The sequence below is a fragment of the Crotalus tigris genome, unplaced genomic scaffold (assembly GCF_016545835.1).
Source record: "Crotalus tigris isolate CLP2741 ecotype Arizona unplaced genomic scaffold, ASM1654583v1 scf7180000018916.1150873, whole genome shotgun sequence".
NCBI lineage: Eukaryota > Metazoa > Chordata > Lepidosauria > Squamata > Viperidae > Crotalus > Crotalus tigris.
The window spans coordinates 977,326-1,004,537 of record NW_024097271.1 but is presented as its reverse complement, the minus strand read 5'-3'; the positions used below and the strand labels follow the sequence as shown (position 1 = coordinate 1,004,537).

Below are 27,212 nucleotides of genomic sequence, written 5' to 3'. Positions count from 1 at the left end.
GTTTCAGGATTGATCAGTTTGTGATTGGGAGACCACTGGGAGGTCTTAGGGCCACAGGTCTAGGCTCAATAGAAACAGAAAACTATTCTAGAAGAAGGGCAAACCACTTCTGTCCTATTAGCTGTGACTGTGTAGTTACCAGGAGTTGAGATTACACAAAGAGTCTTTAGCTTGCATTTGTATGGTTCTCAGAATTTGTTCAACTTGATTTTCCAAAGCCATAGCACATTGTTTCTTCCAAGATAATCTTTAAAGGGACACTAGATGACCCACGACCTGTTTCCTTACCTAAAAAGAGAAACAGGAATGACCACTAACTGCTAACAGCTGTGAAATGAGACAACTGCAGAGTTTTGGGTGTCTAATAAAGTGAATCACATTGTGTTTGCAGGGTGCAATGTCTCACTAAACTGCCTTGCAGAGGCCTAATTTACTTTTCCAGGCCCTATAATCTGAGAGCAAAATCAGTATGATGCAGAATGTTTTCCAATGCATATAATTATTCTAATCTAGTTACTTAGCATAAGGAAGGCAAACAACAACCAAGCACAGCACAAGAGAAAACAGCAGCAGCTATTCAAATAATTTGAATAGGATTTTAGCTCTGGTTAAGGCTGGATATTTAGCCACAGAACGTGTAATTAAAAAGGTGGTTTTCTTTTTGCATTCAATACACAGGATGACAAACAAGCCAGCCACATTTTAACCTAGCACATTGAAAGAAGACATGTTTACTGTATGGTTCAGTGTTTGGCATGAACCCAGTTAACTGGGATGGATAAACCATCCAATAACCATGGATAAACATCTCACAAACATATGTCCATACAACATAACTACATCACACTGTTGGAAGAAAGGTCTTCATCATGGTTCATCCAAGCTGGGAATAAACATGGCAACTGCTTTGGGAAGAAGGTTGTAGTTTATTGAAGAGGAGAGCCAGACAGGAAGATGGTTCTGGCAGCAAGAGAAGTGAAAAAAAGGGCTGAGCACATGTGGGAAGTGGATTTTTATACCCTCTGGAGCCTTTTGTTTGGAGTTATTTCCTGTTCCTGTTTTGAGGCTATTTCCTGTGTCATGTATTCTGACCTGTGTTTGGGTGTGCCCTTTGGCCTTTGAGAGTTAATCCTACCATGTCCTGTCTCAGGTGGGGTATGCAGATTTTAGGTCTTTGTCTTCCTAATCTCCTAACTCCAACTTTCCTGATGGTTTACATCCGCATTTGTACAGAGCTGGCTTCTGCTTGGGGGAGGGAGACCTGGCGCTATCAGGAAAAACTGGCCCTTTCTGCCTCTTTAAGATCCTCTGAGGAAATATATTTTTCTGCCCTTTTAATATTTCCTTCTCTGGGGGGCTGACTTCCCACAACACTTAAAACAATAATTCATTCTGTTTTTGTGCACAACACAAGTGTGCATTCTACACCATAGCTTATTGCTTAGCATGTTTTGTAAACCCTGTAAATTGTAGCTCATTCAAAATATATGATTAGATGGTTAGACCATTGCAACAGGTAACCTAGTCACTGAAATGGTAACTTTCTCTGTATTGTGGAAGTTTTATTTCATGTATGTTACCATGTAGTAGTAAAAGATACATAACTAATCAATGTGGCAGGAAGACCTTACAGGATGTTAAAGAAACAAAAGGTTGCAATTGTATTTTTTGTATTATATTGCACTGAAAAAGTCAAAAGTCACCACTTTTTTCTCTTCCTCTTTGCATTTTTTCTTTCTCAACTTTTTTTCTGTATTTTTATTTTATTGTAAGGTTTTCCATTTAGCCTCACAATTGTTCCAGCACCGTTCAGGAATTTAAAAGAGTAAAAAGAAACTCCTGAGCCGAGGTTTCAGCAAAGAATTACAACTTTATTTTGATCAAAACAGAGAGGGGTGGCTTCATCCCTCTTCGTGGCTGGTAGAGGAATGAAGGCAACAACCAGGTCTCTGTATCAGGAGCAAGGTAGCACAGAAAAACAATTCCAAGACGATGACTCATACACAGCAACCCAGGCTCCATCCGTAACTCCTTTTCCCCCTCCCCTTACCATGCTTTTTTCATGTAAGCAATCTCCTGGATGTTTAACATCTGTGATAAAAAAAAGCAAAAAAGCTAAAAAAAATGTATTAATTCAGAAGATTTTAAAGATTTATATACAAGTAAAGCCAGAGATGTTTCTTTTAGAACTGATTGATAAAAAGCTGAAAAAAAAAACCTTATGGAACCTTTTTAAAATAAATATGATAACAGCAGTGATACTTTTATATGTACAATGGTGGAAAAAAATGATACTATCCACAATGGCACAGGGGATAGTGAACATGATGAAACTTATTGAAATGGCAAAACTGACCATTTTGATTAAAGACATGGATTCATCTTAATGCTGACTGGAAACCCCATCTGGACTTTGTGTGTGAGACAGAAAGATTATGATGTATGATTTTAATGATTAGAAAAAATAATAGTTAATAGAAAAAAATGAAAGCAATGTTGTACACCTTAGACTATAAGGTCAATTTAAATTTATACTTATAACTGTTGTAAAAGAGCAGGTTCAGTCTAGCTGTTAAGAAAACTATAGTGAATTCTATTCCCATTTTAGTCATGAAAGCCAGGTGGATGACTTTGGGCCAGTCACGTTCTCTTAGCCCAACCCACCTCACAGGATTGTTGTTGTTGAAGGGAAAATAGGAAGAAGGTGTGTTGGACATGTTTGCTATCTTGAGTTATTTGTAAAAACAATAAAGGCAGGATACAAATAAATAAATAACATCAGAATCATTTCTTATATTTCTTTTCTTTCTTTCTGCACTTTTTCTTTGTCCTTTACTTCCTTCTATTTCTTATCTTAATTATTAGTTTCTGTTAGTTTATTGTGTTTTTAGTGTAAAAAAAAAAAATCCCAAACCGTTATCTTATTTTTTTTTTAAAATTCCCACTTGGAAAAGATCAACGCCGAAGCACCCGCGGATCCTTCTCCTGGATCCTTCTCAGGCACCGCCAGAGGGCAGCCGCGGGCCTTCACGAGTTTCCGGAGCCGCCGTTCTCTGTGGTTCGCGGAAGGGGCCGCGGCAGCCAGAAGCAGGCCTCTTCCCCCACGGTGGCCTGGCAACATGTGGAGCCGGGGGAGAGCCTGCGCCTTCTCCGCGGGACTGTTGCTCGGGGCCCGCCGTCTAAGCAACGGCGGGGGCCGGAGGAAAGAAGCCGCTGCCGCCGCTTCTTCCTTCTTTCTCAGCCAGCCGGTGAGCGTGCTTGGCTTGCGCGGCCGTCCCCAGGAGGGCGGAAGGAAGGACACCAGGACTTGCCCAGATCGTCTTTTGGGGCGGGGGGGGGCAAGGAGAGAGTAGACCTTGGCAGGGACCTTGGCGGAGGATTTGAACTTTATTTCCCGCGGTTCTAGGCGTGATAGGCGTTGCTTCTGTCGGGAAGGGATCGGCCCTGATCCTCCCAGGGCCTCTGAGAGGCAACTGCAGAGCCTGTCATCCCTTCCTTCGAGCAGCCCGGGGCATCACTTAAGAAGGAGTGTCAAACCTCGGCAGCTTTAAGACTTGTGGACTTCAACTCCCAGCATGGCTGGCTGCGGAATTATTGGAAATTGAAGTCCACAGTTCTTGAAAGTTGCCACGGTTGGATAGCCCTGACTTATATAGTTCGTTCTCCATAAATTGGTATGGTGGCCACTGACAGTCTTGAGATAAAAAGAACACAATTGTTCACCACCTTCGTCCAATGCATGGATGGGGAGGGAAGGAGGGAGGGAGAAGAAAACAAATTTCCCCACAGGGGCGTTGAAGCTCTTGGAGGCCAGATTTGATGCCTTTCTAAAGGCTGATGAATTCTCCCCTGCTGGAAAGTTGAAACAGGTAAGGGATGGTGTGGCTACCTGAGATACTAGAGGCACTGTTAAATAGATGTATCTGCTACATGCATTCTGTAGTAATATGTTGCCAATCCAGAGGGAGGTTTTGAATGATTTGTATGCAACAGAATCAACAGCCTTCAAGAAATGCTTTTGTATTCTGGGCAACCTATGCATTTTTATTGCTTGCACTTAATCATAGTTTGCCCTACGAAAAAAAAACAGCATAGTTTATTGATTCCTTTATCTTGCGCTTAAAACCCAAGCGGTATTGCATAGAATGAGAATTACTATTCTCAAAGGTGCTTTTTCACGAGACAACTGGACTTTCTTGTTTTTCTTTGAAGACGATTCACTTCTCATCTAAGAAGCTTCTTCAGGAATTTCCCACCATCCAGTCAGAACTGAAGAAGCTTCTTGGATGAGAAGGGAAACATCTTCAAAGAAAAACAAGAAAGTCCACTTGCCTCGTGAAAAAACACCTTTGGGACAACTATGGCCTGGATGACAGAATCTCCATAGAGATTTACTACTGAATACATATCCTTAGGATTAGCTTGCTTTTATATTGGCTGAGTTCCCATCAGTTTTTGTAAGCTTTCCTCCGTTGTAGGAATCGATGTAATCTTCCATTTCTGAGCGTAGAGTAATCTTGCTGCTGTCAACTTATATAACATCAAAGTTCCATATATTTTTTTCCAGGTCTTTGTCCATTTGTCCCAAGAGAAAAGTCTCTGGTTTTCTATCTATATTTAATTTAAGAATTTTCTGTATTAACATATGAATCCTGTTCCAATATTTTCTTGCTTTTGTCCACCATAAATGGTAAAATGTCTCCTCTTTCCTTTTCATTTCCAACATTCATTTGAAATATCTTTATACATTTTTGATTAACTTGTCTGATGTTAAGTACCAATGGTAGAATTCTAAAAAAATTATTCATTCATTCATTCATTTAGTTTCTATAGCTACCTAATTCAATCAAGTGATTCTGGGCAATTTACAATTCTAAAATTATAAAACAAAAACATTAAAATAGTGAAAACATCCACAAAATAATTAAGTTATAGTCCCAACCCCTCCATAGGTCACATTTAAGTTTGAAACTTTTTTTTACAGGATGTTCATCTGCACTTTTTAGACCATGTTCTGATAAACAGAGTCAAGAGTATTCAACTTATATTTGAAAGACGCACAGGAACTCTCATAGACAAAAGGTATGTTGTATATACAATTGATAATGTATTGTATTATGTTTTTTCCCCCAAGGCTAAATTAGTGAGCAAGACAAAAATTGATATCTGGCTCTTCAGAGCTGACATTAACCAAAGCCAGTGCCCATAGTGATTAAGTTTCATCAAGGAGATGTTGACTCTTAGCAACCACATAGACAAACTTTGTCAAAAATGATCTGTTGTCTATCTGATCTTTTAAGTCTGTAGTGAATTAATGACTATTGCAATTCAGTTCCACCAACTTGCTACTGATCATGCACTCTACTTTTTTTTCAGCATTATGAACTTCTCAAGGAAGTTGGATCTTTATGTAATACGTCTAAAATATGATAATTGAGCCTGGTCACATGTGCCTCAAGTGAAAACTCTGGATTGATTTGTTTTGTGGTCCAGTGTTTGTTTTTCTGACTATTCATAATATTAGCAAGAATCTTCTCCAACAGCAAAGTGTCAATATTCTATCTAATTTGCTTCTTCAAAATGCAACTTGCACATTCATAGAATGTCACAAGGAAAACTACTGTCTTCGTCATTCTAATGCTTTAAATACGGACGCATTTGGGAATCCAAATATTTTTTTCAACATCTTGTTGCTATCCTACCAAGTGATATTATGGCATCTTTGTTGACTGCTGCCTGTTCACTGTTGATGGTCAATCTAGCACTTCAGTGACTTCATTATCATTTCAAAGGCTTTTTATTGTACCAATTATCATTGGTTTGATCATCTTTATATTTCATCTTGGGTGGATTTTGCGCGCGTGATGGCGGCTACTTTGTAGCCGTCCTCCTGGGTAAGTGTAAGAACCGCTATGAACAGCAGATATCAGCTGTTCAGCGGTTCAAAATCCCCCTCCCGGGCAAAGGGGGGGGGGTAGAGAGTGTCTGAATAGTGGTAGAGCCTCTTTTGCACCCCCCAAGTTTTTTTTTTGGGGGGGTGAAAGGAGTGCTCCCACGGAGTTCAGACTTGTCTCCGCTTCCCAGCTGTTTTTGTCCTCAGGGACAAAACGAGCCGCTGCAAACACCTCCGTGCTTAAAGAGAACTGGTGAGTTTTTTTTTTTTTTTATAAACGGACAGAGCTGAGTAGAGGATTTAGTTTTTGCTTTCTTTGACTTATTTGGATTTTAAGTTTTAAGACTTGTTTCTATTTTTATTCTCTCTTTTTATTTTTCTTTCTTTGTTGAAAGGGAAAGTAAAATGGCGATCGGCAAATCCTTCGGTGTTTTTTTTTCTGGAAGTTAGAATGCTGACCGGCAGGCTTTTTGGTGTTTCTCTTTCTTTTCTTTCCCTTTCTCTTTTTATTTCCTTATGATTGGAATGGTTGTTTTTGGTATCTCTAAGTATTTTTCTTGGAACGGACTTTTTCTATTTAATTATTTTTTTTTCTTCTCCCTTTTTTTTTTTTTTTTTTTCTCTCTTTGAACTCTCTTCTTTTTATTGTAATGACCCTTTTTTGAAGGACTTTTTTCTGTTTAATTTTTGTAATTTTTAAGAAGGAGTAAAGCTTTTTTTTAATTCCTTTTCTCTTTTTTTTTTTTTTCTTCCCTTTTTTTCTTTTTATTATAACTCTTTGGAGGGAGTTATGATTTTTGAAGGAATTTTTATAATTTTTTAAGAAGGACTAAAGGTTTTTCTTTAAGATGGCTCCAAAGCGTCCAGAGATTTCTGCAGCTTCTAAATCAACAGTTTCACCCTCTTCTGGGGGTCAGCTAATAACTATGAAGGATTTGCAAGACATGATGGGAGATGTTATAATTCAAATTAGGGCAGAAATGAAAAAGATTTTAGAGGAAAACAATAAGATCTTGAGACAAGATTTTGTTTTGGTTTTAGAAGGTGTTGCTTCTGTTCTTGAAAAGGTGAACTCCCATGTGGAAGAGGTAGCTGAAAAAGTGGACATAATGGAGGGGAAAATTGAAAGTATGGAAAAAGAAATGGAAAATGAGATTCTTATGCTTCAATATGGACAAATGGAATATGCCTTAAGAATTAGAGGCCTGGGAGAGTCTTTGCAAGGAGATCTGAAGGAGATGGTTGCAAAGGACTTTGCATTGATTTTGAATAAAGAAAAAGAGGGAATACTTAGTGAAATTGAAAAATTATTTAGGGTTAACTCTGTGGTGGCAGCACAGAAGAATCTGCCAAGAGATGTGGTAATTTACTTTGGTAAAAGATCTTTACGCAATGAAATTGTGCAAGCCTATTATAAGAAGAGATTTCAAATTGCTTCACAAGATGTTATAATTTTTAAGGAGATCCCATCTAAAATTTTAAGAAGAAGAAAGGAGTTTGCTTTTCTAGCAAATGAACTTAAAAAGAGAAAAATTTTATTCAGATGGGATGTTCCGACTGGAATGGTGGTGAATTACCTGGGGACATGTTATAGACTTAATACTGTTTCTCAAGCAAAAGATTTTTATACTTCGGTCCTGGGGGTATGTGCATCGCCATCTATTAAGTTTAAAGCTTTGGAAGAAAAGAATGTAGAATCACAGTTTGAAGAGCCTATATTTATGAAAACTGGAGAATCTTTGTGTGAGAGGCCTCAACAAGTCCAGGTTGAGGAGCAGAAGACAACTTGTGCAGTATACAATTCCAAAGAAAAGCAGCAACAGAAGAAGGTTAAGGAAGTTTCATACTCAGTGGTTTCTGAATCTCTGGGAGATGTTAGACCTACAAAGTCTTTGGAGCAATCTTTAAGGGTGGAATTGCTGCCTGAAATGGAAATTGGGAAATCTCAGTTTGAGGGGCATCAACAAGAGAGGAACGGGCAGAGGATAACTTGTACAACTTACAATTGTAAAGACCAATACAAGGAGGAATTCAAGGAACCCTTATTGGCTTCGGAGTCGATGGGAGATTCAGGAATTTTGGAGCAGTCTCCTAAGGCAGAACTTGCAGCATTTCTTACGAGTTTGATACAAGAATGGAGAAGGGAAATGGAAGAATGGAAGAATGGAGAATGGAAAAAACTGGAATGTGAATAATTAATAATACTAATATAATTGAGACTGATAAGGATGCAGTTTCTTACGGATGGAATTTGTTATTGGTGAAGATTGAAATGTTTAATGTGTTTATTAATTTTGTTGTTTTAAGTTTTGAACCTTTAATGATAATATTGTTTAAATTTGTGTTTTGAAGGGATTATAATTTGCTTATTTTAGTGAGGGGATTCTAATGTTTTAAATTTTAAGTAATGTTTAAATTTGTGTTTTGAAGGGAGTATAACTTGTTCAAGTTTTAAGTATGCTTAAATTTGGTTTTTAAATATTATTAATATTTTTAAGAGAAAATAATTTGTTTAATTAAATGTTTAGATTTGTTTAGGAAAGAAAGTAATGTTTAAATTTGTGGTTTTGGAGGGAGTTTATATAGAATGATGATTGTATTTAGATTTGTTTAGGATTTAAAAGTGTTTCTAGTTTTTAAATATTATTATTAATATTTTTAAGAGAAAATAATTTGTTTAATTAAATGTGCTTAGATTTGTTTAGGACTTATAGGTTTTTTAAGTTTTTTTCTTTTTGGATAGGAGAGAAGATTATGAAGATTGAAGGAAATATGTACTTACTTTAAGTTCTTTAAGAGTATTTAGCTTTAATGGTATAACAAAGATTTGTATGTTTATTTTTTCGTTTTAGGATAAAGAAAGAGGGAGAAATTAGATTTTATACTATAGATATAGATATTCAAAGAAAGTAATGTTTAAATTTGTGTTTTTGGAGGGAGTTTATATAGAATGATGATTGTATTTAAATTTGTTTAGGTTTTAAAAGTGTTTTAAGTTTTTTTTTAATTAAGCCTGTACTCAGCTCTGGGAAGTCCAGGGGAGGGTTTGGGAGGTTGGGAAGGGGGGGGGTGAGGTAGGGGGGGGGTATGGGAAGGGGATTTGTTTTTGTAAAATGTAAAAATTTTCAATAAAAAAAAAAAATAATAATAAAATATATTTCATCTTAATTCCATTTTTCCTGCTTTCTGACTTTAATTACTACAACTTTCACATCATTTATAGCTTTCAAAGTAGAGTCATCAGTCTGTCAGAAGTTATTAATATTTTGTCCAGTTTTAAACCATGCTCATCTTCTACGAATACAGCATCCCTCAAATATTTTCAACATATAAATTGAATAAATAAGGAGAGTATACAGTACAGCCTTATCTCACTCCTTTGTCCACTTAGAACCAGCCTGTTGTTGTGTTGCTCAGAATTGGCTTTCTGTCATGCATATAGGTTTTGCATGTGAGAGATTCTGAGACTCCCATTTTCCTTTGGACATTCGCTGGTTGACATGAGTAGTATAATTTAGGGCCTTTCTATATCCAATAAAACATACATTCGTCTTTTTTTTTTTTTGCATTCTTTGACTTTTTCAATTCTCCATCATACCCAAGCAATAATGTCCTTTATTCCTTGGTTTTTTCTAAAACCAGTTTGAACTCATGGTATTTCCCCTTTGTGCCTAAGACTCTAATCTGTTTTGGATGACCCTAAGCATTATTTTACTAGAATGTGAAATTAAAGATGTGGTGTAATAGTTTGCACAATCTGTTAAATCTCTATTCTTTGATATTGATAAGTAGATTCAACTCTTTTAGACTATTGACAACTATTATTCTCCCCATTGGCTTGCAAAATTTGGTTAGAACCTCTCTTGATTCTTTTGTTGTTCCCATAGCATTCTATCCTCGTAATGACTGGAGTGCTGATTTAACTTCCAGCACTAGAAGTTCTTACAAACATGAATATATATGTATCTTCTAAGTATCTTGGATATTGATATATTTACTGTGCAATATTTCAGTATACTTCACATTTGTTTGATCTGGTTTGAATAAGTTATTGTTTACTGACATCCTTTAGCATACTAGGCTTGAGGTTGGAATATCCTTCTGAGTTTGGAGATCTTTTGGAAAATGTTGTTTTTCTGTGGCTGTTTCCATTTTAGTGTCTTTACCGTGGTAATGCTGTGGTAATGCTTCTTGTTTCTTCTAAGAGTTTTCTGAAATTCTTTGCTCAGTTCCTGTACCTTTCTTAGCTTTGGCTTATCTTGTAGGCAATTTGTATCAACTCTTTTCTCATCCAGTTGGTTTCTTCTGTTTCTTGGTCTTTGGAAATATATTTTAAATTCATCCTAAACAGTTTCTTTGATTTAATTCCACAGTTCCTATGGCTCCCTGTAAATGAGGCTCAGGATTTCATAGTTTACCTTTGAGTGGTAAGTATATTGTCAAGATTATATAGTGGAAAGTGGTTTTGTTTTTCCACTTTAACCTGACTTGGAGGTTGAACACTAGCAGTTTGTGATCTGTTCCACAATCAGCCCCTCATCATATCTTGGTTGTTTTAAGGGAGCTCTTCCATTTCCTTACATCAATAATACAGTCAATTTGGTTTCTCTGTTGTTCCACCTGATGATAATGATTGTATTTGCAATGAAGAAATTGGATTGGCAGAAACTGACCATTCATTCTCCTGTTTCATTTCTTTTTCCTACATGTATAGTGCAATTACGTTTTCCTCCTTAATATTTGTAACATTGTCTTTCCAGTTCCCAGTCACAAACAGTGCATCTTGCTTGCATGTTCTATCGATTTCTGATTGAACTTGACCATAACATTCATTCGTCTTCTTCCTCTACACCAGGATCACAGATCTGGATAACTATTCACAGATCATTAAAGGGTTGTCTACAAAAATATAATTGATATTATTTGTTCATGAGCTGCATTGTACCAAAATACCGTCTTTGCTATTACCTTCCTGACTATGAAAACAACAGGGTTCTTTTGACTGTTTACGTTCTGAGAAGTAAACAGTATGATCTTCTGATTGAAAGTAACCAATTTCATTCTGTTTCAATTCACCGATGCCCAAGGAATGTGTAGTGAGTTTATTTCATTTTTTCATTGGGTTGAGCTTTTCCATGATTGGGCTTCTTACGCTTTGCATTCTACTGCATTTCTGTTTTTATAGTTTGGGATTTTCTTTTCTCTGCATGAAAACATCAGTAGACATCCCATAGGATTTGATCAGCCTATGTCATAAAATACTTTGTCTACTCTGGAGGATCCATAGCATGTTGACTGCCATTCAACCTGATGGGCCTATCATCCAGCATTCACTTCATCTTCTCTGTAAGATAAAATATTGATGATGTTACCTTGTTTGGGTAAGGAAACCTATGCAAGGAAATAACCAAGCTAGGAGAGTACCAAGGACCCCTCATATCTTCTCTGTCCTTCTGGTTTACTTGATAAAGTATAGGAGTGCTTTGCTATTTGCCTTCTCCTATGCAGTTTGAAATGATGTCTTTATTGTCACTACAGTGATCATCCACCTCTGACACCTTCCTCTGTTGCTGCTGCTGATACTGGTGCTTGCTTATCTGGGCAGTTACGATGACCTTCACATCTTGGGTGACCCTTTTGGAAGAATACACTGTTTGTGTAACTGCCTCACTCATCTGTCCCCAAAATACCCTCTGCCATATTGAGGCAGCACAAGCTGGGGAATGTTGGAGTTAAGGAATCCTTAACTGAAAGCACATGTCCTCACTAATTTAGTGTAGTAAACCACAGATTCTCATCTTGTAGCATTAATACTCTTAGCTCAACTGCTTCTCTTTCCTGACAGGCAGGACCAAATAACTTTTTTGTAACCTCTAGATGGCAGAAGAGAGCATCTTCCTAGTTTTTTAAATCCTGTACTCTGGTCTATAGGAGTTCTTTGCTAAATGTTACCCTTTTTTTTCTCTGTTCTGCTTCAGAGTAAGTCTGTTACTCTGTTTTCCTACTGGTGCTGGAGGTATCCTTAACTGTTGCCGTAATTGTTGTATATATATTGTTGCACAGAAACATTAGGATTATTGCTAATTTAGCAGCATCCTCCATTACTGATCTACTGAGCCAGTTAGGTCTAGTGATTAAGGCACCAGGCTCCCAAGCCAGGAGTTCTAGTCCTACCTTAGGACATGAAAGCCGATTGTGTCACTTTGGGCCAATCACTCTATCAGCCCAATCCACCTCACAGGGTTGTTGCTGTGGGGAAAATAAGAGCAGGATGTATGTGTTTTTCTGCCTTGAGTTATTTGTAAAAAAATAATAAAGGCAGGATACAAATAAATAAATAAATATTAAGCAACTTGTGGTCCTTATTTTATTCTTATAAGAGATGATGCAGGGTTAATTTACAAGTCACAACCAGAACAGTTTTTGGCAGTTGAGTCCTTAAAATTGGTGATGCTGTTTCAGTGGTACTGAATATAATCTCTTAACTAGCTAGGAGACCGCTCTTTATTGAAATTCCTTCCTTCCTTATGAGCTAGAAAAGGAAATTAGGTTGTTCCTCCTGCAAAGATAGTGAAAGAACAACCAAGCTAAGGATACTTTCCATTCCTGAAAGAAAAGGAATTTGGTAATTCATCCAAAGTTCCATTTGTTGTTTCTAGAAGTTCTGAAATGTACTCTGTGGTTTGTCTCATAGAGAGCTAATTGCTACTATCTAATACAGTGTTTCCCAAACTTGACAATTTTAAGGCATGTGGACTTCAACTCCCAGAATTCCACAGCCAGCAACGCTGGCTGTGGAATTCTGGGAGTTGAAGTCCTCATGCCTTAAAATTGTCAAGTTTGGGAAACACTGATCTAATATAACCAATTTGTTTTAGAAATCCTCAAGTAATAAGCTCAGAATTCTTATATCAGATGGTTGCTTGAATTAAATGAATAGAAATGACTTAATGGCCTGACTAAAATTAAATCTCAGCTGATTTCTCTCCCTGTGGTCTGTAATAAACTCTTCTCCATTTTTTATTAATAAAATCTATGAAATGTTTCCAGCGCTAGCTAGTAACAAATGTCTTCAAGTAGTCTGCATTTTTTTCCCTCTGAATGTTTATATTGTCTCCCTCTTGTTTTCAGCAAGTAAATTTGAGCGAATCTTTGTTCACATGACTTTTACAGCTCATTAGATGAAACCAAGTATGAAAAACTTGCGGAAGAAACACTGGAATCGTTAACAGATTTCTTTGAGGAGTTAGCAGACAAGCCATTTACTTCTAAAGATTACGATGTCTCCTTTGGGGTACAAAATGTTATCATTGCATTTTTTCCGGCATTTCTTTGTAAATTCTAACCTGTTGTTTGTAGATAGAGCATTTTAAAACTCTTGATGTGTTATTAATTATGGCTGTAAATATTGAAGATTCTACTACAGTTCCAGAGTTCTACAGTTATTACAGATGATTCTTGACTTACAAGAGTTCATTTAGTGACCTTTCAGAGTTACAATAGCATGAAAAGAGTGACTTTTGACCATTTTTCACACTTATACTGTTGCAGCATCCCCTTGGTCTTTGTTCAAAATTCAGATGCAGGGCAGTTGGTTCATATTTATGACCATTGCAGTGTCCAGAGGTCATGTGATCAGCTTTTGGGTCCTTCTGACAAGCAAAGTCAATGTGGAAGCCAGATCCACTTAACAACAATGATTCACTTAACAACTGCTGCAAGAAAAGTTGTAAAATGGGACAAAACTAACTTAAGAAATGTCTCACTTAGCAACATAAATTTGGGGCTCAATTATGGTCGTAAGTCGAGGACTACCTGTATCGGAGGCAGTGTTCCTCAAAGGCCGTAAAATCACTGTTTAGCTCTTTTCATGGGGCCCTGCAGGTATATCACAGACCAGCCTATCTCTGAAAGCCAAGCTTACGTGGAATCAAGCAAGTTGAGCCCCAACGCATGAGTTGAGTTGAGAAGGGCTGTATAAGTGGACAAATGTACATCCTTCAAATTTGCTGCATCTTTTGGAAGCCTTATGCACAATACTATATAGGCCAACCCTGTCATTCCTTAATGTTGTTTTGTTAAGACCACTCAGGCCTTAGCATTAAACTTGAATTCAAACCATTGCTTCATTTAGTTCCTCTTACATGATCTTTGTGATTCTGTATATCAAAGAATTTTCCTGTGGAAACATTTGCTCTTGTCACAGTTCAGAATCTGCATTTTTTTCCATTTCAGCTTTTCAGTTATTGTTCTGAATTAAAGATTTTGGGAAAGTGTGACCAATAAGAGATACAATACTAGTGTGTGTACATAGATGTGTGCACATTTCTTCTCTCTTTCCTTGTTGTATTGACTAGGTACTTCCAGATTAAAGTCTCAAATACATTATTGGGGGGAAGGGAGAGCTCCAGACAATATTATTTTCCTTCTGCAACAATTGCATATTCCGCGCCCCCCCCCCAATATTTTTTTTCTAATTACAGAGAACCTGTTAAGCAGCGAAAGGAAAAAACAATAGGCTGTCATCTGGAAGCACTTACTTTTCTCTTATAGTCTGATAATTATTTTTACTGAATACACTCTTTGTGTTGTGAGACCAGAAGATGGCATACTTGGGAAAAAAATGTAACAAGTGAGATACCATTTTATGTTTTACAATTGGGCAGATATAACTGCATTTATAGTATCTGTGGCTTAGAACCAGAGTGTATATTTTGCTAAAATTCTTGGAAGCTAATTGATATAGAAAAGGGTGACAAAAGCAAAGAGGGAATTAAATGAAGCAAATAATTTGATTCAAATGTACTCATTTAACAATGATATGAGTGATTCTTCTAATTGAAGTAGCCTCTACTTAATATTTGAAAAACCTCTTTCACAATTCAAAGGTTTTTGTTTACCTTTTTATTTTGTAGAATGGAGTACTAACAGTGAAACTGAGTGGAAACATGGGAACTTATGTAATCAATAAACAGACACCAAATAAACAGATATGGCTCTCTTCTCCAATCAGGTGAGTTTAGTTTATAGGTTAAAATGATTTGAAAATTTGTAAAATAAAATTCATTTATTAGACGTAATTCTGAAATTTCTAAATCAATACTATGGCATTTCCAGATTGTTCAGATTCTAAACTTTGATGTCATAACAAAAATTTCCTGCTTAGCACATTACCCAGAATTTTCTGGCTGTCAATCATCTATAAACCAACTTGAGATTGCTTAACTTCCAAGCCCAGGTGAAGTCAGCTGAATGCTACTATCTGCTAATGCTTTTGTCTTAGTTGAAAGACTATTGATTACATGTGGTTTTGTGGAAGAAATACATAAACCATCCTTTGATTCTGTAAAATCTACCAGTAAATAAAATACTGAAGGTAGCTGAATGTGTTTGTTTTGTAAGCACACAACATCCAAATAATAAGAGAGTGTCAGAAACTGTCAATTTCTGTTCTCTAGAACAGGGGTCCCCAACCCCAGTCTGTGAACTGGGACCGAGACTGGGCTGTGGCATGCCAGAAACTAGGTTGCACAAACAAGCAAAGCCCCACCCATGGGATACAGGCAGCACGCGAAACCACACACCCTTCCAGTCTGCAGAAAATCCTCTCTCCAGGGAACCAGTCCCTGGTGCCCAAAAATTGGGGACCGCTGCTCTAGAAGAATGCCTTAGTTACAGGCTTTTTCATAAGGATGTACTACTGGAATTAATAGTGTATATTTATGCACCAATTGTTGTGCATAAAATAAAGCATTTGTATGCTTTTGTAGCTGACAAATATTTTTACAAGATAGTTGCCAGTTAAGTACATGTAAAATAATCCAGCAAGCAGATTCAAATCAGCTGTACAATTAGATTACATACTAAATTTTGATACAAGATGACTAAAAGAAATCTATTCTATAGCTTTAAAAACATTAAGCACCTTAGAAAAATTGGGGAGGGGTAACCACAAGTGTTTGCCTAACTTTTAAAGTTATTACAAAATGAGTGAAAAAATTAAAATTTCACAGGAATATTTTTTCTAAAAAAACTGAAGGCTTGTTAACCAGATATGCAGACTTAAAGCATTGCTGCAGGTCTTATTCAAACTGTAGATTGCCAGTTTGGACAAAATAGTACATTTAATTTGATTATGCTAGAGAGATATACACCAGTTGTAAAGCAAGGAATGAAGAGATGTGTGCCATGAGTATAATAAATGGCGAAATTCCAGCATTTCCAAAGGAATATGATGAATTTGAACTGTATAATTAACCATTTGTCAGGTTTTCTTTTACTTTCTCCTATACTACAGAATATAGAATACTCTTCTCACATTTTAAGCAGGGTTAATGTACAGGTTCTCTGAGTTACTGTGAACCTGTGCTTTTACTTTATGCACTCTCTTTCATATTTTATAAACATTTAAATTTGAGCTCTCTTAATGTGTTAATTTTTCAGTGGCCCAAAACGATATGACTGGACTGGAAAAAAATGGATTTATTCTCATGATGGTATTTCTCTTCATGATCTATTGTCCAAGGAACTTTCACTTGCATTAGCAACTGAACTGGATTTATCAACTTTAACACATGCTGGTGGAGAGCCTAATTCTTGATATCTATAAAAATCCAAAGACTTATATCTATAAAATTTATATCTATATTTATATCTATAAAAATCCAAATGGGACTTAGACCCATTTCTTTCCTCCTCACGATACTCTAGTTTTAATATGTTTGTCCAAATTTAAATTCTCAAAACATTTGTTATTCAAATCTATTTTATTAAGCACTAATGGAGAAAAATTATATATATATTGGCTTTACGTGTTTTTGTTCTTTTTCTTGTGTTGCAAGGACAACAGTGATGAAATATTTCTGCAAGATGGTATCCAGTTGTAGAAGTGTGATATTTGCATGAGGGTTGCCAGCCAAACAGGATGCTTTTGCTATATGTGTACTCCACTATCAATAACTTTTATAATGCAATGTTCAATGGACCTACCATAATCAAGTGTTGTGTCCAATATATCATGATATGTCCCACCATAGAATGCCACTATATACAATAATTTCTAGGTAGCCTTTGCGTGAAGCCCTTCGATAATTCTTACAGAAATGAATCTTATTAATGGGATATTTATTTTTTAAATAAGAAACAGACTAACTGAAATATGCCTACCTATTTCATGTATATAATTAAAAAAACCCGAATTTATGTTTAACTTTGAAATAAGGAGTGGAAATTATTAAATAATAATGAACTGCATAGAAAAACTTGGATTAAGGGCAACATCCTCCTTAATTAAATGCAACATTAGATTTTAAAATGATTGAAGAAACTAGGACTATGCAAAGCAGTTGAAAAATTGTTTTCGAAGCATATTTTGGAAGATGTCATGGCTACTTCAAAAGATATTCTCAATCCGTTGTCCTAAGTTACAAATTTAGAAAATGCCTATATAAAGTCTTATTCTCTAGTTCAGATATAGGGAACTTCAGTCCCAACTTTGGATTGACCTCCAATAATTTTTTGAGGACCAAATAACACAGACATGTCAAACACAAGGCCTGGGGGCCAGATGCGGCCCACGAAGTGGTTTCATGTGGCCCATGAAGCCATCCTGAAAACAGTGAGGGAACGGCTCCCGCTGCCCTGGCCCTGGCCCAGGCCAGCCGAGAGCCAATGTGCAATTTTGTGGTGGCCATCTGTGCTAAAACGCATTCAGTCCTAGCTCCACAAGGCTGTCTGGAAACAGCTAGGAACCAGCCCCTGCCGTGTGGGCCCCGCCCTTTGGGTGCATGCTGAGCTGCGTTTCTTGCCTATTTTTCTCCTTCCCTCATCTCAAATATTTTCCCACCACTCTGTACTTAGGAAGGAAAGAAGGAGAGGGAGGGTCTGAGGGAAGTTCTGTCTTAGTCCTGCCCTGCTGCCCTTTTCACCATCCCCTTGCCCCCTCCTCCTGGCCTATTCTGGGGTCTCCCTTCCTATTGCTAAGGAAGCTTTGGATACAAAGCCGGGTCTCCTCCCATGGAGAGGGAATGGGCCTCCCTCTGACTTTGCCCTTGTACCCATCATGAGCAACCTGGCTAAGGAGAGCAAGCACAGCAGCAGCAGCCTTGAGGAGGAGGTAAGTGCAGCTGGGCACCCCCTTGCGGAAGTGGGGCTAGGCATGGTGCCGCAGGTGCTCGAGGGCCAGGCTGGGCATTTGACCTCTGCTGCCCAGGGCAGCCCGCGCCACCATCCAGCCTCCCCCTGCATGGCCTGAGAGAAACAGTGAGGTTCCTCCAATGGACCATGCCTTGGCACTTGCCCTGCTCCCACCCCTTTCTGTCATCCCCAGATCTGTCCCATTCCTGCCCAGGCCCCCACAGGCACCCTTGACGCGAACAATGTAGAGCTGGCCATGCCCACCCAGTAGGCCACACTCACTCTCCACACCCACCCTGGCCACATCCACACGGCCCCCCGAGGGCAATGGCAATGCTGATGCGACCCTCAATGAAATTAAGTTTGACACCCTTGAAATAACACCAAAAAGTAGGGACCAGGCTTCCTGAGACCTTGTTTGTATATGCCTCTCACAAAGACACATTGTTAACACTTAGTCTTTCCTGCTGGGGTAAACAGAGGAAGACCAAAGTGTTCTTGGTTTGAGAAGCCTCCACTTAGTGTGGGAAGCATACAGATAGTCCTCGATTTACGTCCATAATTGAGCCCAAAATTTATGTTGCTAAGTGAGATATTTGTTAAATGAGTTTTGCCTCATTTTACAACTTTTCTTCCCATAGTTAAGTGAATCATTGCAGCTGTTGAGTTAATAACCCAGTTGTTAAGTGAATCTGCCTTCCCCATTGCAAAAAGTGTTTACATAATCCAAGGACGCTACAACCATCAAAAATATGAACCAGTTGCCAACCATCCTAATCTTGGTCACGTGACCATGAGGATGCTGCAGTGGTCATGAGTGTGAAAAATGGTCATAGGTCACTTTTTTTCAGTGACATTGTAACTTTGAACGGTCACTAAATGACCTGTTGTAAGTCAAGGACCACTATACACAGATCTTGGAGAAAGAGCAAAGCTTTTGGGGACCTTCTGTGACCAAGGGAAGCTTGCAACCCAAATTCTGTTCACAGACTGGAAGCTGCTGTAGTTACATACAACCCAAGAACGAATGCAAATTTGAAACCAAACTCAGACAAAACTGAAATGATGAGGATTAGCTCTTGACACTTATATGGGGGCTGGCTGACTGAATTTTACAACATCTGGATGTAGCAAAGAAGATTCATGTATTGTGGTCTTTTTCTCTGGGACCTCATTTTTGTAGTTTCACTGCCCTTTAATTATAATGTCCTCTTACAATGAGCTAGGGTGGTACCGTAGTAAACTATAAAAAGTCATTTTGCCATTAGTAACAGCATTAAAATGGCTTTCCATGTTAATACAGATTTTATGCTGTAGAGAAAAGAAAAGCCCCTAAGAATTTAATAATTCTAATAAAAGTAAATACTTCCAATACCATCTCAACAAGATGCATTATTTTAACCATTGTTGTAACCCCTGAATTTAGTTCTCCAACAAATTTCTTCTTAAATTATTTCCTTAGATTTGAATCATGTTTGTGCTTGCCTTATATTTACAGTACTCTGAAAAGGCAGAGTTTAATGGTGAAAGGTAAGTTCCTCCCCCAGCCAGCTTTCGATGTAAAGAGCACATTGTACTCATTGAACAATGAGATAGGATCTCTTATTTGCTGGTTACAAACGTGCTACAACACATCTAATTTCTGGAGTTCTGCATTCTTTCAAATGTTAGAAAGGTTAAATATTTCTTCTGACATTGAGCACTTTGGGATTTTTATTAATATTGTCAAATCTGAACATGAGTAACAGGGAAGCTTTTGGGAATTGAAAGGAGCCTCAAGATTTTCAGGAAAAAAAATGTGGGTGGAGAAAAACCCTCAAAAACCCCATTTAGAGTGTCATCATTCTCAAGGGCAATGAACTCTGGCAAACTGTTTAAAAAATCTATAGTTCTGTAATTCAGATTGGGAATGAATGTTTGTGTCTGTAATGTTCTATCTTCTTGACAACATTGACAACATAAGTGAGATCTTCATGATTTTTCTTGATTCCTGGTAACAAAAAATCCTCACTTTTTGTCTCACAAATGTGTCATTCAAATAAAAATGAAATTGCTACTAAAAAGAATATAAGTGGATTTGGATCATCTGTATTTGACATCAATAATCTTCAGATAACCCTCAGATCAAATAACTTTCTAGTAGTGATGGTAGATTGTAGATACCCCTAGTACCGTTTCTAGTATCAAAATGGGAGCATTGAACTAGCATAAAGACAGGAAGTCTCTGCCAAGGAAACTAACTTAAAATGAAGGAAGAAGGAAACTAAATCTTAAGGCACCATATTAATTGATATGACTGATATGATAGAATATATCTCTAATAGTATTAGTGTTCTTTTGTTCTCCAATCCATCCAGACTATTCTAGGTGAGCCCATGGAGAGAAAGCTTGCATAAAACCCATTAAGAAACACAAACACATAAAAGGTTTCTATTTGTGACCTTTGTGGACCTGAGACATTTAGGATCTCTCACGTGCAGGATCACTCACAATATTAATGGAACTGGGGGACATGCAGAAATGAGGGATGGAGGTCTGAACATTATTATAGATCTACAAAGCAATTAGAAATCCTCACTAAACAGGTAGAATCCTAAGAAATATAGGCGATTCCAACATGGCGCAACTGTATGATTGTTTAGGCAAGTCCACTATTATTAGTTGCTTGCTTTTTGACAGATTTAAGAAGAGATGGAAGCTGGAGGGAATACTACTGTATCTAGGTGTGTCACCTAAACATGTCAAATGCAGACTCCATCAGGGATCATACCTGAATCTTCCGGATTGTGATTGCATCAAGTAGATCAAAGTTAAATGACATGGAATGGATTGAACCATTCCTTGCTCTCAAACATTTGCCTTGCTGATAAGTCTGTGAGGAATAACTTGGGACTAATAAAAATATTATCATCATTGGAAGATTTGGATGTGATAAGATATATCAAAGATACACAATGAAGGATATTCATACCATGTACTTACACTGGACACTTGCCATAGTACATTATGTAAACTCAATCATTTAAATGTATATGTAGTCCACAATTGGAACTGGATATGGTTGTGAGCCACTGCAGTCTTAAGTTGAGGCACCCACATGATCGGACCCACTTTTTTAAATATTTTTTGTGGCAGTCATTAAGCAAATCACAAGGTTCATAAGCAAATAATGCAAGTGAACCCATTCTTCTGAATGAATGCGGTCTGCTGGTAACCAGCAAAAAAGTCGCAAAGCATAGCCATGTGACTGGCATGTTGTAACCAATCATAAACGTTGCAAAGAATCTTTCTGAGAGAAATGGGTGTTTTTTACATTTGATAAATAAAAAATAAGAGCAGCCACATGACCATGCAGTGTGTGTGTGTGTGTGTATGTGTGTGTGTGTGTGTGTGTGTGTGTGTGACATTTTACAAGGGCCAGAAGTGCTTTACAGAGTGTAAATACCCATTCTGAGACCATTGTAACTCCAAATGGTTGTAAAATAGAAACAGACCACTATCGCTCAGACTATTCAAACACACTAACTCAAAATATAATTTGTTTGTATCTGGTGTATCATAGCAGAATCTTTTGCTCAGAAGGTTATGGAAATAGGATGTGAGATGATCCCAGATCTTCAATCATGTTAGTTGTCTCCAGAGCTACACTATTATAAATCAAAGTCAGGAAGTATGTGCACTGAGCTCTGAAATATACATCTTGGAGATCCAAAACTCAGGCTCATTCAACAACTTTGTATTTTATTCAGCTTGTTCTACCTGCACAGCCAACTTATCACAAAAGTAATGGGTAACAAACTATTATTTGTTTCCTAGATGAGATTACAGCGGCAGACACTCAATGCCAGCCAAGAGTTACACTTTTCTTTACCCCTGCTTAGCTGCTATCCAGTGATCACGTGGATCCTTGCCATTCAAACTTGATCGCCCTAAGATAGCCATTGACAGGCTGAACCCGTCTTGGAAGTGAATATCCAGCCTTGGAAGTCCCTCTCAAACTTGCTCATTCCCTTCACAAGAGTTTCAGCTGGGATCTGGGCTAAAGCCAAACGAAAGCCGCACAATGACGAATGCCCCAGTGTCACCACTGACTCGACTTCCTTGCGTTTATTAGAGTTTTGCTTTGAACCGGTATTTCCTGTTCCAGAGTCAGGACGGTGGAATGGAAGACCACGGAGGGGAACTGAGCTTACTTGCTGGCCAGTGCGAAATGGTGAATGCCCTTTGGTTACATTTTTCCCGGAACGGTTCAGCGGCTGTCCCAAGCGCTAGTGCAACTAGTGGCACACATGCTGGGACACGCGTGTCTGCACTTCTGCGGGCCGTAATCCAGAAAACTCGACTCAGAAGAATAGGGCTGAAAGCCTCCGGGGTGCAAACAAAGCCAAGGGCTCAAATAGGAGTCAGGTGCTTTGTGGTTCAGATGCACTGCAGGGACCTAACCCGGGCATGGATCAAAAGGCGACCAAGCACACTTGGTGTAGTTGGGGTAACCTCAGCCTCTGGACTTTGTAGTCCCATTTCGACACCTTCCCTTCGGAATACCAAACCCTCTGAGGGCGCCAATTGTGCCGCCCCGAACCCTCAACTTCTCTGGAGTCCTGCTCGAAGAGCGCCGCCTCGCATCTAATCAGATTCTCGGGTCCGGCTAGTCCCTCCTCCCCTCTCTCTCCCTCCTTCTCTCGCCTGTTATTGTTTGGCTCGCCGTGGTGTCCTCTGGCGGAACGGTGGTGGCAATTGTGGCTGGGTGGCGGAGTGAATCTACGCCAAGAGACAGCGGCGCTTCTTTCGCCGGGCAGGTGCCTCCCAAACTCTTCCAGCCGTGCCTCGTCCTTCCCATTCGGGAGGGAGGCGAGCGGCGTGAGCGTGCTTACCTGTTTGCGGCGACCGAGCGGCCGCGCCCAGGTTGGTTTTCCTGCCTCCTTCTCGAAACAGGAAATGGGTTGAGTCAGGAAAGCCTCCAGAACAGAGACTGCCCTCCCTTCTCCCGGGCAGCTTCCGCCTCCGATGGGCATTGAGAGGCGCGGTTTCTGCTTGGATCGCGGTCGTATCTCCAGGGGCCGTTCCACATTCCAGCGACGTCTTCCAAGGACCGGGTGGTTTCCCAAACGAATTATTTTCTACTCCAGGTAATTGTTGTTTTTTTCGTTCTCTTTACCTGTTGGGAGTGAGGGCATGTGCTCCTTTTTTTTTTTTTTTAAGTTTCCCTTTTAATCGCCGCCGACTTCTCTTAACTGAAGGTTTAGCCGAGGGAAACGGTGAGTTGGGTGTGTACGGGCGCGCGCGGTGGGGAAAATTCCAGACTCGCATTTTAAACACTTTCCGACGTGGAGGCGAGCGCGCGGGGTTCGAACTGCAGCGCCCTTACATAATTTGGGAGCCTGGATGGGAAGCCCTCGAAGCGCCCCTTTTCCCGATGTACTTACCCTCCCACCTACATCCAGAGGTGGCAAGCCACCATACTCGGGGTGGAGGCGAGTATGACTCGCTCTTGTCCGCGAGGTCACTACTCGCAACTCTCAAGTGTGAAGGCGCATAAAAAGTGAATCCGGTTGCCTTGGTCGTACTTTTTTTTTTGAGATGACCTTTCCGGGGTTGTCTGCCATGAAATGTTTTGTCTGTTGGCCCCCGGAATTCAACCTCGAGGGGGACGAATCGAGGAGAGAGAACTGGGTGAATTCCCCCTCCCCCTGGCTTGGAATCGTCTGAATAACACTGTTCTGACTATGATGAATCCCAGGAAAGAGTTAAATAGGAATCCGACTGGGCTGCGCCGGAGTTTATACCTTCAAGGATCGCTCGTCGCCTTTCCGCTCCTTTCCCTCTTGTTGTGGGTGGTGTTTTGCCTCTGGTTATTATGCTTCAGAGTGGACTGATGGCGGGAAGGGGCGCTGTTTTCCTCAGTTCACTACTGGGTTTTACCCAGTTAGAGGAGAGAAAAGTTCGGTTTGCAGGATCAGAGTTTCTTTTACAGGATTATGGGCCTCTATGTTTCTGTTTCCAGTTCAAGTGCTTTCAGGCAGGCAGGAAGGTGATGGCTGGTAAGCGCTTGAGTTGGGCCTGTGGTGAATCACCGTTTGTTTGGAGAAGAATTAAGTTGAATAGAGTCAGGGGAACTTTTCTTATCCTAAGGAAATTGTACTCAGGGGAAAAAAAAATATCTCTGCATACCAGCCATGCTTGAAATGGCACATCAGTACCACAGTTAGTACTTCGAAATTCCTGGGTTTGAGAGAGCTCATTTCCTGTATTTCTTAAAGGCTGGCAGAGTATAGCTCCAATATGTTTCACAAAGCAAATAAAACAACACCCGACTTGGTTACAGGTTGGTGTACAGTATTCCCACTGTTCTTTTCTGAAACATACTAGTTTTTCCCTTTTTAAAAGCAATTTTGGGCTGCGCAAAGGGTAAGGCAGATCCTTTTCGGTTCATTAATAGAATTGGTAGTTTTAAAAGAATGCTCCGTTTGATCCCTTGCTCTTCAAAAACTTTCTACAGAACCATATGTAATATAGCAGTTGCTGTGATGACAGTGCTTGTCATCCAAAGAGTTCCAACATAAGGAACATGTAAGCCCTTAATAACATGACGTATCAAAACACAAACAATACTATATTAGAATACTGTATTGTAATTATTGCAATAAATTGCTTCTAGAATGTATAAATAGCATTCAGACCAAATTGGTCATGAGTCATTATGTTTAACTTGTCTCCATTCATTTGAACAGATTTTATGAGTAAACATATTGATTAGTATTTCTCTTGAGAAACTTCATTGGAGTACAGTACACATAAAAATAATGTTTAACTTCAGAATTGGAATAAAAATGACATTGCAAACAGTTTAAACAATGGCAGAGTCATGAGTTGTGATTGATCAAACAAAACGCAGCACACAAGAACTGCCTTGTGCACTAGGTCAATTTTTTTTTCTTTATTGGTAGTGTACAAAAGCATTAGTTTCTCTGTAAGATTGACTATTCGATAATTCTGTAAAGAGCATTCAACTAAGGCATACAAACAGCTTCAACTTCTCTCTCTCCCTTCAGTAATGAATTGCTATAGGAAATCTCAGAACGCTAGAAGAATTTTCTGTCTACAATAGTATTGCTGGTGCTGGTGTGTACTTATTCTAAGTTGTCGCTAGGAATGTTGCTTCTGTATTACAGTACAAAGTTCCCAACCAATTAATGATGGACTTCAGTTAAAACTGGCAAAAAATATTCTAATAGAAGCCTTAAAGGGGGCTGTGAGTTCAAAGCTCAAAGCTGCCCTGTTACAGAACAAAATTATAAAATATATTGCAAGGCAGCATTTTATTTTGTTTGATTTCAGGCATGTATCTTGTTTGGCTAGCTAATATGCAGCTACATTTCTAATTTATTTTGAAGAATCTCATTTTGTAGTATATTATTATAATTTATAATCCTGTTCTAACATCTTAACTGGATTAGGGATAAACTATACCTACTGTAATTAGAAATGAATTTCTTTCTAACTTCCAACTTCCTCCTTACAATAGTAAAATAAAATGTTAAGGAAAATACATTAATATTGTGCCTCTAAGGCTCAGGTTTTATATTACATGTAGAGATAGATTCAAATGACAAGATTGGATTACCCGGATAAGCTTGACAATCTTGGCTTGGACTCTTGACTTAATACTGTATAAGGTGACCTACTGTAACTGTGGAAACAGAGGTAAAATAAAGTATAAATTACATTGCTTCTGACACTTCCATGTTACTTCCTACTAACCATGATATATGATTGTATATTTTCCCTCTAAAACTAGTCAGTGCAATCTCTTATTGTGCAAAATTAGAGTTTGCAATAAGCACAAGATGGATCAAAGAACACTAATGCTAAAAGTGGCTTCAGGATAAGGAGTAACTTTAATAAGATTAATGAGATTATAGACTTCTACATGGTATTATATTTAAGTAATCCATAATTCTTCAAAAGTAGAACTGCATAGATTGTTTCACACAAAGAATATTATGATAAAATTAAAATAATATTTTTCTTCCTCCTCCTCCTGGACTTTTTTTCAGACCTTCTTTGGCGGTCTTCAAACAGAGTCTATATGGTCATCCATCAGAGATGCTCTAGCACAGGGTTTCTCAACTGCACAGATTTGCAAGAGGTTTATGGGGTTCCACAAGAGACTAAAGGGGAAATAAGAAAATTCACTCAGCCAGTAACTAATTTTCTATCACCAAACCTTTGTCTTTTGATGAAGAGTTTTGGGATTTATTTTAACTAATAGAGTCTGCTGCCTGAAAAAGTTTGAAAACCCTTGCTCTACATATCCTGCACTGATCAAAGGGTGGAACTATACAGTAGTGACCAAAATTGTGGAAACCTTTTAGGAAAAGTGTACAGTAGAAATGCCACCTTTGGTTAAGTTTCCACCATTTTTTCTTCCAATTTCTTTATAACTGTAGACTTGTTCACTTAATAATACTATTTTACATCGCTTTCTAGGTAACCAGTCAACTCTTTGCACCATTAGTTTAATTTTATTACGTTTTACAAGCTCACTAAATAAAAGAACACAAAAAACCCCAAGTAACTTGATAGCAATCACATAACACACTGACAAATGTCCTCCTCTCAGCTTCAGTACATGACATCAATAACTGAATCCTACTGTGATCTGATTGGTTCATTACCAAAACAAGATGACTCCTGAATGGCTCTCTAAACACTCATGCTCACTGGCTACAATCAGATGAAGGAAAGCTACCTGATAGTTGTGCTTCCTTTTTCTGGTTATTTGGCTATAACTTTGGCTTCCTTTATCTGGTTATTTGGCTATAACTTTTCATAGGATACAGTACAGATAATTGAACAAACTTTGTTGCATTACATTCTTAACTAAATTATCTTTCCACTGATATATAATTTTATGGTACTACTCCCCCAAAAGTGGTGTTATTAGCCATCAAACCTCAAAAGTACACTTTTCTCAAAAAGTTTCCATAATTTTGGCCACTACTAACCTCTAAGATTCTTTCCAGTTCTATCAATCTTCATCCATATCAAACTAGGTGGAATAGTGTGTGAAGGCAAATATTCTCTTCAAGCCAAAACAGCAGTTCAGATTCTTCTAAAATAATGATTTATTTGATCAATGATAGGCGAACCTATGCACCCATATCAAAGGTGACATATCATG

The 27,212-nt window shown here is 38.4% G+C and overlaps 2 protein-coding genes and 1 long non-coding RNA gene across 4 annotated transcripts in view; 2 read left to right on the top strand and 1 right to left on the bottom strand.

Moving 5' to 3' along the window:
* The first annotated feature begins 3,043 nt into the window (after positions 1-3,043).
* On the top strand, positions 3,044-17,110 carry FXN (frataxin). Of its 2 annotated transcripts, none has more exons than XM_039357393.1 (5): positions 3,044-3,248; positions 4,985-5,082; positions 13,067-13,187; positions 14,809-14,906; positions 16,337-17,110. In XM_039357393.1, the coding sequence occupies exons 1-5, from the start codon at positions 3,120-3,122 to the stop codon at positions 16,491-16,493; spliced, it is 603 nt and encodes a 200-aa protein (XP_039213327.1). In that variant the 5' UTR covers positions 3,044-3,119; the 3' UTR covers positions 16,494-17,110. The 2 variants fall into 2 exon arrangements, with proteins under 2 accessions (XP_039213327.1, XP_039213328.1); XM_039357394.1 differs by lacking the exon at positions 3,044-3,248 and adding an exon at positions 3,279-3,869.
* Positions 17,111-21,743: 4,633 nt separating this feature from the next.
* On the bottom strand, positions 21,744-26,460 carry LOC120314371. Its single transcript, XR_005558417.1, has 2 exons — positions 23,815-26,460; positions 21,744-23,186 (listed from the first exon to the last, which is right to left on the bottom strand). It is a non-coding gene; the product is annotated as an uncharacterized LOC120314371 (long non-coding RNA).
* Positions 21,991-27,212, top strand: part of TJP2 (tight junction protein 2) — an 85,722-nt gene continuing 80,500 nt past the window's right edge. The window contains exon 1 of the mRNA XM_039357396.1: positions 21,991-23,157. The gene's annotated coding sequence lies outside the window, so the exon portion shown is untranslated. The remainder of the gene's footprint in view (positions 23,158-27,212) is intronic.